General features: G+C 39.9%; 1 protein-coding gene across 5 annotated transcripts in view; it reads right to left on the bottom strand.

Annotated features, from left to right (window-relative positions):
* Window positions 1-12415, bottom strand: part of RPS6KA2 (ribosomal protein S6 kinase A2) — a 279608-nt gene that overhangs the window by 83899 nt on the left and 183294 nt on the right. For all 5 annotated transcript variants that reach the window (XM_031504319.3, XM_085576816.1, XM_021544171.3 and 2 more), the window contains one exon: window positions 9847-9928. In XM_031504319.3, the coding sequence (XP_031360179.1) occupies window positions 9847-9928 (82 nt within the window). The remainder of the gene's footprint in view (window positions 1-9846; window positions 9929-12415) is intronic.

Below are 12415 nucleotides of genomic sequence, written 5' to 3'. Positions count from 1 at the left end.
CAGATGCCTGGCCAGCTGTTTGGTGAATGTTTACAAGTGATCCAGCTGCAGGGCTGTGAGGAAAACCATCACCAGGGCAGCTGATCCCTCCTCTGCTGTCACTCTGACTTAAAATGCCATCAAGCAACAGTGTTGACCTCACTGTTAATCTGTCCTCATGCTTGAAAGGAAATAAGGTTTTTCTGCTGTGTTATGGGAACCAATAAAAGCAGTTGGATGCAACTCCCAGCTTACAAAGCTCCTTTAAGACAGTGCAAGACAAACAAGACACAAAAAATGTCAAGCTTCAAGATTAAGACAAAAAACTCCCAGAAAAGTAGACTTTGACATTATTTCCATTTGGCTTCTAGAACACCAGCTAGAAACACAGAAGAAAAAGGGCAGCAGGGAAGGTAAAACAGTGATCAGTGTTTTGTTGTCACTGGTAAAGCCCAGCTGGCCTGGGAACACCCTGTCCACTGATAATGTGCTTATTTCTTAAACTAAACACATGGGAGAAGGAGTGTGGAGGTTGACAGCTGCAGGCAACCACCCTCCAGAAATCCTCACAGCATCATGGACTCATGGATTATGCTGAGTTGGAAGGGACCCATCAAGATCATGAAGACCAACTCCTGGCCTTGCACAGGACACGCCAAGAATCACACCATTTAACAAATCCAACTACCCAAAGGCTTCTTCTAGGAACTTTCTCTGAATGGGACTCTCCAAAGGAACAAACATCTAGACAATCTGACCACTCTGCTGTCTTTGCAGAAAGACATTTCTACCAGTTTAATTACACCCCCTGAATTTTCAATAATCTTTATGGTAGAACAGGAGTATCTCTGCTCTGTCATAACAAAGCATTCACAGGGGACCTGAAAGGAAGGACATCCATCCAGAGCAGATAATGTCACCCCTGACTTACCTAGTATATAACTAAAGCTTTTAAAATTGGTACCTAGGAAAAATGAACACTGAGGAAGGAAAGGAGCATAAAAGATTCTCAGCCTAGAGAAGATGGAAGCTGAACATGGCAAACTTCAAGATGCAGAAGAAACCTACAAAGAGGAAACTGTTCTCGAGAGAGAGGAGATGAATTAACAGCTTCCGCTGTGGCAAGGCAGACACTGGACAGATGCTAGGAAGCATTTTGTAACAATATAGTGCTAGAGACAGGCTAAGAATGGGTTAGGCAAACATCTGTGAGGAATGACACAAAAGCATCACTGTACCACCCTAGGTCAGGGGTGGGTCACAAGACTCCTTCGGGTGCCTTCCAGATGATGCCTCGGCAGCTGTGCGAGGCACAGGGTACCCTCCCAGAGTACCACACCAGCTGGTTCACCTGGCACAGACCCAGGCAAGGACAGGAGGCTTCTTCCAAAGCAGAACCATTGAGCCTCTGTGATTGTCCCGAAGTTCATCTGCTCTTCATTCCTAGGTTCTTGGTTCAGGCAGAACACTGTACATGGCAGCAGTGTCAATCTCATTCTTTTAGCTGAAGCCTCATGTCAGTCTTCATAGATTTGTTCCAATTAAACTAAGCTTTGTGTCTCTCTTCTCTCTCTGCTTCTCAGGTAGTGATGAGGGGTGTGAGGTCTCACAAAGGCCATTGCACTTCCTGGTAAAAGGATTTTTTCTACAGATAAAATGGAATCGCATCACATTTTCAAACAGGATAAACATTTCACTTGTGGCTTCAGAGCAACTGCCTGTGTAGTCTCTCCATTCCTGAATCCACAGCAAAAGCAATTAACAGCAATCAGCTATTTGACAATAAAAAATATCAAACATGATCTTTTCTGTAAAACAATAACCAATTTGGGAGTAACTGCAAATATCTGTCATTAGATACAGAATGCAATGAATACAATAAAAAGAATCATCCAGTGATAATCACAGTGAAACTCTTGATAAAGTCTATGATGGAGAGTTTGAAGAATGAGTTTGGGTCTGAAAACCTTTTAACAGCGGTACCTACAGGAGTTGCAGTTTCAATTATCTCCATTGCTGCTTATTCACCGTGGCAAGTACACAGATCAACTGAAACTTGAAAGAGGTAGATGGCAATTGACTGAAAATTATAAGATGGTTTGAAAAATTGCTTTCCACCATCAGAAAAGCCATAAGTATGATGAACTACTCATTCCTGGAAAAATACAAGACAAAACAAAAACAAACAAACAAACAAAAAAACTCCAAACACCTACCGTTACTTTACTGTCCAGAATAGCTAGGGATCAAATTCAAATGCAACCTGCATGAGCTGCTGAGGCTTCTTATATTTAAAAATGGCATTCTTTCTGTATTTCACTGACAGAAGAGTGGCTCAACAAACATTTAGAACAAGCTTATGTAATTTGATCACAGGTAAAGAACATATACTTTCTGCCAAAGAAATCAGCAGGTTTTTTCAGTGCTTTCTTCCTCTGACTTCAGATTTAAATCACCTTTGTCTTCTCTAGAGAATGTCCTCATGAAAACTTGAATAATGCAATCCTCAGATACTGCTAAGGCCCATGGAACTGCTCAAAGATTAGAAGTCAAGGCCGTGAGCACCTTAACCTAATGAAAAGATGAAAAATTTAAGACAACTGTGCTATACCTAGTGAAAAACACAAACATGGCTGCCCTCAATATATTCAAAGCAAAGCCTGAAACTTTGGCTTAAACTTATGGGTGCACTAATAAGCAGTGTGGTTCCAATCTAGGGAAATAACAGGATGTGCTGGGACCTGAGGTTGCCCCACCCTTTATGTCACACTTTGGGGCCATGACCTGAATGGCCAGGAGAGGCAGGAGGGCACTGGGTTTCATCAGGAGGGAACTCTGTCTGTGTGCTCCGAAAAGCTGTGCTTGGTAAACCAAGGCACAGCAAAGGGAGATGAGTGAACAATTGTTTCAAAAGCTCAGTCAAACCCAAGCACCAATGGTGTTGGATGCTAGGACACAACAGTTTCTGCTGCTGAACTGTTCATGAAGAAAGCTGGATTTGTTTCTGAGTCTTGTCCTGTGAGCATACTAAGTGGCTGAAGCTGCTTTCCAAGTGAACATAAAAGTGTGTATGGAGCCATAATTTGATATTATTGTAACAGCAGAGTTTCGCTCGAAGAAAAGTGTGGACAGGAAAGGACTGGCCAATACTGCTGCATTTACCTACAGCAGAAATCAGAAGTGCTCCTATCTGAATCAGTCCATTTGACTGACAGGGAGAAAGACAGGGAATATGATTTTAATTTTTTACCAGTATTTAGGCAAAGACTTAATAATTCTACCCTGCTTTGGACAACAGGAAAAACATCCTGTTCAGCTATGTGAGCAGCAGTTTTAAAAGAATCATAGAACCAACCAGGTTGGAAAAGACCTCTGGGATCACAGAGTCCAGCCTATGACTGAACGCCGCCTTGTCTATTAGACCACGGCATTCAGGGCCACATCCAGCATTTTACAGTGAAAAATTCTTCCTAATGTCCAACCTAAACCTCCTCAAGACTATGTCCTCTCATCCTATCACTAGCTGCCAGGAAGAAGAGGCCAACCCCTCACTACCTTTAAAGTGGTTGTAGAGAGTGAGAAGTTCACCCCTGAACCTCCTTTTCTCCAGGCTAAACATTCCCAGCTCCCTCAGCAGCTTCTCCTAGGACTTGTGCTTCAGATTCTTCACCAGCTTTGCTGCCCCTCTCTGGACCCTATACAGAACTCAAGAGCAAGTATTTTCACAAAGAGAAAGTTCAATTTTCTTTGGCAGTTAGGAAAACCCCAAAAGGAACAACAGGTTTTTGTGTAACAATGAACATGCCAAATGCCACCTTGCTATAAAATAGAGAGCATTTTTAACATTCAGTGTACATTCTTTTAATGTCATAGCAGTGGGAATTTTTTTGCCTCCCAACAGGATCTTCACAAGGCACTTGGCATTGTGAAGACACTATAATTTAATCAGGACTTCATACAATGCAAACTCCCACATGGTTTGAATAAAAGAGATAATAAAATCTTTAAGTGATGCCTGTTCTGTTTATATTTATAGGCAAAAGTTTTCCCTTCTTATCCAAATCTGAATCCAAACACTGTACAGACTCACTAAAGAGTATTAAGTATCCAACCCAGAAGTTACAAGCTCAATGAACACTTCAGCAAATGCTATGAAAACAAACTTCCAGCAATGCTTTTCATGGTTTTTGACCTGTCCAGTCTGCTGTATATTCCGGCTAGGACACACTATAATATTTACTGATACACAATGAGTTGCCTAAACACAGATAATTTTCTTATAATTCACAAACACATGTTATTCTCCACATCCATTTAGAATCAGCCTAAGTGAGCCTTCTCTTTCATCAGAAAGCAAGTCTTAGCCAAGCTGACCTTTTAGGGGAAGATGGAAGAGGTGGTCTGCAAGTAAATTTGCAAAGGCACTGTAAAAACACAGCCCAAAAGTGACCCCTAAGCACTGGTTGGTAAAGAACTTGGTTTCATTTTCAAAACTGCCAGAGGAAAGAAAGCTCTGCTTTTTCAGATGACAGCTACTAAATCCAATTTACTCCTAAACCATGAGGAAGGTTGGCACATTCCACAGCACTTTTTGACTCCTAGCCCACAAAATGTGCACATGAATGGGCCAGGTCCAGATGGTGACCCAAGGGCATTACTGTCTGGTTCAGCACATACTCACTAGGCTGATCTTTACATTTTAGAGCCACTGGGCTATATGCAGAGAAATCAAATATTTTTGTGTTTGTGCACACAGAAGTTACTATTTCTTTCCAAGACCAAAAAATCAGCATATGGCTATTTGTGGAGAGGAGTAAATCTATGTCTCAGCTGGATCTTTAAGGGCACCTCCAGGTCCAGCAATGTTTGTGTTTTTCTGAGCTCAGAGCCCTGACATTTGGAGGGTTACAATTCCCAGACTAAAGAAGCCATACATAAGCAGCAGTTCCAAGGATGCAGAGCACACAAGCTTTCCTCCAAACTTCAGGGCAAGGGTACCTCTGCTGTGGGATCTGGACTGTCCAGTGAACAGAATTTCACTGATGAATTTTTCAGAAACAGGTAATAAGAGACCCAAGAAGATATAAAAAATGTAGCAGAATACTTTAAGAAAAAATAATAAACCAAAGTTTAAATGGGTAAGTACCAGGGCCTCTTAAACACAAGGACTGCACAAAATAGAAAAAGATGCCTTAAAAACCTCGGCACAATAGAGAAAGTTTTACCTGAGGTGAAGACTTTCTGAGTCCTGCTTCAGAGGGTAAAATTGTCTACAGTTTCTCATTTTGCTGACGTTTTATTCCTTTCAAACCAGAGGGAAACCATTAGATTCTGTATCTGATATGTAATCACCATATTTGTTACAGGGAAATGAAGTCACATACAGAGGAAAACTGAAGAAGCCACCTCGGTTGGTGTCCAGCCAGGGAAGCCATCACTACAATTTTATCAGAGGTTTATACAGAAATCCCACTTCACCTGCTAACATCTAAGTTAGTTGTTCGATTTTGGGTATAAGTGATACTTTAGATTCTACATCCCCGAGAACACCCAAGCTCTCTGCAAGTCTCTAAAGCTGCTCTCACAGCTTACTGCACCTATAACCACCACACATCAGCAAACCCCTAAACCTGCTGGCTTAAACTCAGGGGATCATAAGCTTCAAAGCACTTCAGAGGTTTAGACAAAAGAGATTATAATTTCTAAACCCTATAATCACAAAAAGGTAGATCGTATTCTCAGGGTCAAACAGCTTCCAGTGCCAAGACTTACACACCCCATGGCCAACCAGATGGGCAGATGCAAACTGCATCCTCATGATCCATCACAAAACAGTCGCTACATCATCGCTGCAATATTTACAAAGTTCATGAGCATTATGTTAGTGAATTATGGCTTCATGCCTCTTTCTCTTAAATTGCATGTCTGCTGGAGAAACGGGTCTTTGATTTTTAAGCTCCCTTACATTCCAGCACAGCAACCTGCTGGGGATTTATGGGCATTTCATGGGTGTTTAATGAGGCTTACACCGTAACCAATCTAAACAACTCTTGATCTTGGAATTCTGAAGCACACTCAGTAAATGAGCCTGAGACACCTCGAGAGAAATACTGAATAAATCAGAACTGTCAGTTTGCCCTGTCCCTCTGCTCAAGCTTTGCTGGTGAATACCAGACACACATATACACAGAATAAACACTCCCTGGTTTATTATTTCTGGTTCCCTCAGATTTACAATGTATTCAGGATGGGCAGTAGAGACTCACTGATACATCTCTGTAAGTGTTTAAACATAGAGATCAACTTTATTACCTGTCAACTTTTTTATCTAAAACTCTGATTTTAAAGAAAAAGTAGAGTATAACAAACATTTGAAAGCAACATTTTAATATATTATTTTAAGAGTACTATTTAATGACATTCTGAAGGGAAAAATCTCACTCCTGGAAGGTATTTAAATGCCTAAATATCTTTGAGCACCTAGATGCCCCCAAAAGGGTTTGTATTTGCAAAGGAAGCTATTAAGGTAATGTAATGTAATACGCAGTATTTGACAGAGAAACAAGTTAGAGTTACACATACCTGCAGCCCTAAATCTGTTCGTAAATGTATTCTGTATCTGCACCTAACACACACAACATCCTTAAGCATTTTGAACAAGGTTTTACTAAAGATAATAATTAGAATTAAATATTCATCTAGTTTCGTCAGAAAGCTTTCTGCTTTAAAATCAGATACCCACAAGCTCCTGAAAAAGGAAATGAGGCAGAAAGGAAAGAAACTTATGTGTGATGCTCTCATTTACAACAAAAAGCAACAGTGGCTTTTTCTCTTTCAAGGATTCATACTGTTACAGGTGCTTATTCAGATATACCATCTGTTTAAAATAAACCTTCATGAGTTCAAGGTTAATTTAATTTTCACAAATATTCACATGTACAGCATGTGCCTCTGCAAGCTTTTACAATCTAAACAGTAATATTCAGGAGCCTAATTTTCCTTTCACAGCAGGAGTGGTCCTGCTGATTAGCAGATCTTTTTCAAGATCAAATCTATATATGTGATAGATCTGCAAAGTCTCTTTTGTATAAAAATCATTTTTGAACTGTAACCGCTTGAATAATTCTGTGGCCTTGCTGTGCCCTTCTTATTCTAACTTTTGCCGATGGTGAAGTTGGGATTATGCTAGCAAGGGGCAACTACCCTGGAAAGGGGCAAGAGGCAACAGGTTCACTGGAGAAAGCACCATTTTGTACTCCTGCTTCTTCCTAAACATTACCAGCCAGCCATGGCCACGTCGGGCTTCCAGGATGGGAAATCCCTCAACAGCACCTACTATGGTTGTTCTTCAGAACAAGTACCATCACTCCTGAAGGTCTCTTACTTATCTAGGTTTTATTTCTTCAGACTAATCCAGGAAATAAATCAGCTTTGCTATCCCATCCTCTTTATTTTCTTCCTGACTTCTCTGTTTACATGCTTTGCAAATTTGTTTCACTATAGAAAATAACTGCTGTAACATTTATGGCTGTCTGGCTATTGTCAATTGAATTGGCATGGGCAGTTCTGGATTTCTTGCTCCATGTGATAGTTGTGCAGACTGCAGGTCAGAAAGCAAAATCATTCAGACATTTGTCTGGTACTGTGCCTTTTGTTAGCAAATGCTGAACGCAGTGCCAATGTACCTCTAGCTTTGCTCCCACTGCTAGACAGGGTAATCAATACTTCATATTGGAGTGACTTCTAGTCTTTTTGACTGTAGGTAGTCAGCAATAATACAGCACTTTCACTTAAAAGATGAAATTAAGCTGTCAGAAATATGTCTGTGACAAAATTTACATGGAAGCTTACTGACAGCAATCCTCACTGTTGCTCATCTCACTCACCCTATTGCCAATGGGGTTCTGTCTTTATTTTTGCACTTTGAGTTAAACAGCTGTCGATTTTAACTTATTTGTAGAAACTGGTGTGGACAGATCAGTTCCTAGCCCTGTGCTGGTTATCTTGAGATTAATGGGAAATCCAGAGCTAGCAGTCAGAGGGGTAAGTAGTCTGAATGGGAGAGAAATGCAATCCACCAAAATCACAAAGTAGCCTCAATTTTTGGATCTTGTGACCCATTCTTGAGAAGACAATAAATAGCCTTTCTGTGCTATAAAGAACCACAGAACTGCAAAGAGGTTCTTGTCCTTGTTAGAAAAGAAACTTGATGGAACACATTGGGTGCTTTAAAACCTAAATGTTGACATTTCCTGAAATATTACCACAATAAAGGACTTTTCTTTTACAGTGGAATCTAATGTTACATATTTCACTATCAAATATTAAGTAACAAGAAAGTGTTTAGGTTAAGTAACAATAAAGTGTTTGTGCAAAAAACCCCGTTCCCTGTGCCAAAGCTCTTCCTGCTAAACGCTCCTTAGAGTTATACAGAAAAAGAAGGAATACGCAGTTTTCCCCTTTGGTAAAAAACCTCTGTATTGTCCAAAGAAACAGGAATAAGTCTCTGGTTCATCCTGATGTCTGAGGGGTTACTGAGACCTTGCTCAGACAGCATCAGAAGATGACATTCCCCAGGGGGAAGACTCTGACAGCTGATTTCAGCCGAGTTTGGGCACTTCACGGTCCTGTTCTTGGTTGAGAAGGCAGAGAACCATTCTGTGATGTACACAGGCCTGAACTATTACTTTGCATGTCTTACATCCAGTACTGTTTTGTTTATTTACCCTGGGCTGTTCTGCTAGAACAAACATTCTCATCTAGATCCCAAACAAAAAGATAAGCACGCCAGCATTGCTTCAAACTCACATTTCCTTGAAAAGGCTTTCTGAGGGGAAAGGGCTGTCTAAATGGCTGGTGTGCCCATTCCCATTTTAACCAGTACTCAGAAGAGGCGCTGGCTCTGCCTGACACCACCTGCAGTAGCTCTAGCTTGTGATTATTGGTAGCTTTATTCATATTTTGGCTCCTCAAAACAAGGCATGCTAAAGAAATCTAGATTTTTAAGTGATCAGAACTATCTGGTCACTTAACGATTATTCTTTGCATTAGGACAGAAATTTAGACACTACACTGCATTGCACAAACCCACACTGTCCAAGACAAAGCAAAATATTTGCTCCAGACAAAATGAATGCTCTCATCCTTACTTGCAAGAAGTGTCAGGCATTTGAGGGAAAGATCAGAACAGTGCTAGGTCAGGGAAACAAAAAGATGACTGCATCCTCCCTACTCTGTGCAGGAACAACCAGCAAGGACTTCACCTGAGACTGAACTTACTTTCTTTGATTTTCAGGCCTGGGCTTGACAACCAATTTCTTTTTTATCTGTAGCAGACAGCAGCCCCAGAAGAGAATGGCGAACTTTAAACATCAGTCCTTTGGCCCTAGCCTCCTACAGCCCATGAGCTGGGAAACAGCATGATCTAAACAGTCTCAGGATTACTCCCCACACTTGGAAATACGTTCCCCTGGTTTTTCAGGCACTCACAGAAGCACCAGCTGGGAAGGCCATTCTGCCCAGTAGGAGCTAGGTTTTACTTCAGCAATATACTTATTTACTTCAGCAACAAAAAGATAGTGACACTTCAAATTAATACATACCAAACAGAAGTCCTAAAAATAACACCAAGGAAATAAAGAAAGCATGCAGCTGGGAAGCTGCAAACCTCTCACACTGTATAGGTAACATATTTTTGTTTAAGTTCTTTTTAGAATATTCACCTACAGTGAGGCAGAATTTTGGAGGATGGCAGACATATTTATGCATTCATATACTGCAAGGCATCAACAATGTAAAAAATAACAAGAAAAACAAATTACTACATAGCACAGAAATAGAGACTGCAGCCATTGTGCCAATCCTTACCTTTTAGAGTGGCCTTCTTAAGTACCTTCATGGCATAAAGCTGGCCTGCATCAGATCCTTTTACCTTCCTGACTAGAAATACCTGTAAAAAGCAAGTGTTTTGTATAGATGAGTACTGAATTTCTACTTACAAGACTTACTGCATTTGACAGGAGAATAGATACTATGGTTCAAGAAATCTAATGAAAATTACTAGCTGAAAGCATTTAATATCTATTTCACCTGCAATTGGTTGAGGTAGCTTTGGAAATTTCCTGTTTTAAGCCTTTACCACCTCACCAAAAAACATTTTCATTATTATTAACTGACCTGATATATTCAGTTAAAGATGGGTGAAAAGTTAGAATCAGTGTGCACATATCTCTTCATATTCTGACCAACTTCACATGAAAAAAAATTATGTCTCATTTGTGTCTAGGAATGTGCAGTGTGTTAAAATTATTGCCATCAATTACATTAAAGAAAAAAATTGGTTTGGTGCCATTCATGCCGTAAGTCATGAATAGCAACTCGCCTAAGATGTAGCTGAAGCAGAAAGCATATACAGCTGGAAATCTGTTGTTAATTTTAAAAAAGACAGTTTTTCCTGTTACAGTCTCCTATGTTTCATCTTCTGACAGTGTGAAAGTTTAATTAAAATAAAATAAAATTTGTAGCTAAACTTGTACTCTTTTTATTGTACTACATGCAAATATTTATCTGCCCCTCAGAGCATCTGAGCACTGTAGGGGTAGTGAAGAACAGGATCAGTGGTTCAGTTTGGTCTTTATAAGACTTTCAGTGTTTTAATAAATAAACAAGTCTTTTAGCTGGTTCCCAGGACACACTCTATCTGCTGAGGTCAGAATTGTGACCTCAGAAATTCTCAGATCTTCAGAAGTCAAGCAACAGTGTCTCTTCTTTTTGTATTTCAGCACTTGCCTTACTGGACAGAAGCTGAAGTAAAGCCAAATGTAGAAATAAAAAAACAGTTCCACATACATACAGTCCCCTATACTCATTAATATACAAATTTACAAAGGCTAGGTGAAATTATCTAACTAATGAATGTCTATTTGGATTAAAAATTCAAATTATTTTATTAATTGCCTCTCCAGGAACCATGAAGCTTTGTTAACTTTCTTCACCTAAAATATAAAAAGCCAAAAAAAAAAAAAGTAAGCAGCATGTTTCTAGCTCAAGCTGTGCAAGTTGAAAGACTCTTCCTCCTCAAATAACCCCAACCTGTAAACAGATTAGATTTTCTCAAACACATTTGAGAAAAACTTTTTGGGAAGGGACAACTGTTATCAAGCAGGTAGAGAAGCTGGGAAAAAAAAAAAGAGAAGGTAAATTCTCAATTCTCTCTGAACAACTTCATCAGGACTCTCACATCTGACAGCACCACAGCTGCAGCACTTCTACAACATGATCTGAGAGGGGTTTGGTGAGACTCCCCTTGTCAAGGTGCTTCCTGTGCGTAGGAGATACGCAGTTCCTCAGCCCAGCCTGGGCACACGCTGCTCGCTCCCAGCTCCTGCTTCCTACTCTGATGAACACACAAACACCTCCAGTGCTCACAACCATAGGAAAAAATTGTAAAATCTGGATGCAACTGGTACATGTAAGACTTTCTGAAGTGTTTTTTGTTGTTATTAATGATAAACTAAGCTCAGCTGCTCCGGCATTAACAGGAAAAGTCAATAATGTAGAAATTTACAGAGGAAAGTTGGGATGTTTTTCTGTCCAGGTCAAGTAAAAGATTTAGTTTTTGTATGTTGAAAAGCAGGAGAAAGTCAAAAGCAAGCTTTTCCAGACACTAGATTTTCAGCTGTATTATTATTTTTTTAAAATATGGGCTCTTTACCACCAAAAAACCAAACTCTTAAGATAATTGTTTTCAGCAGCACTGCACACAAAATAGCACAGCATACTGCATCTGCAGAAATATTAGGCTGCAGTCCTAGAAATATTTTGTCTGCCCTATAATCTTGCAAAGTTTGTAATACCCACATTGCTGTAATAAGCAAAATTATCAATTTACATTACCAGTCACTAGTCAGCTGTTCACTGTAGCATGGGATAGAGCACTTGTCTGCATTCCCTCCAAAAGCGATGAGTCAAGAACACTGTGTTCTATTTCAGAGGACATCAAAATAACCACCAAACCAGAATGGAACAGAACAAATGGAAATGCATTGTTCTGCAAAATGATGTCACCTTTGTGATTATTCTTAAATGTAATGCTACACATCGTTCTTGAAACCACCAAGTAAACCTGAAGTGCTAAACCTGAATTGACAGATTATATTAGCAGGACTATACTAGTTTGCCAGAATAGCATGTGCATGTGGTTGAGCACGACCTTCAATTTTCTAGTTTGATATGTTTGTAAGGGTATTAACACTTGAACTAGCAAAACTCCCTTAGCTAGAGCAATTAGTGCACCCAAAACCTGATATAAAAAGCTAAGCAAGTGCTCTGCATCTCAAGAGTGTTGGGGGAACTTCCTCTGACACCAAAGACATCTTCTGTAATTATTTAGGCCTTGAGTAAATAACTTGAAAACTTAATGGTTTGCATCCCCAGA

The sequence above is a fragment of the Lonchura striata genome, chromosome 3 (genome assembly GCF_050655825.1).
Source record: "Lonchura striata isolate lonStrDom1 chromosome 3, ASM5065582v1, whole genome shotgun sequence".
Classification (NCBI taxonomy): domain Eukaryota; kingdom Metazoa; phylum Chordata; class Aves; order Passeriformes; family Estrildidae; genus Lonchura; species Lonchura striata.
Note: the sequence above shows the minus strand (reverse complement) of the source record. Positions and strands in the feature narration are given on the sequence as shown.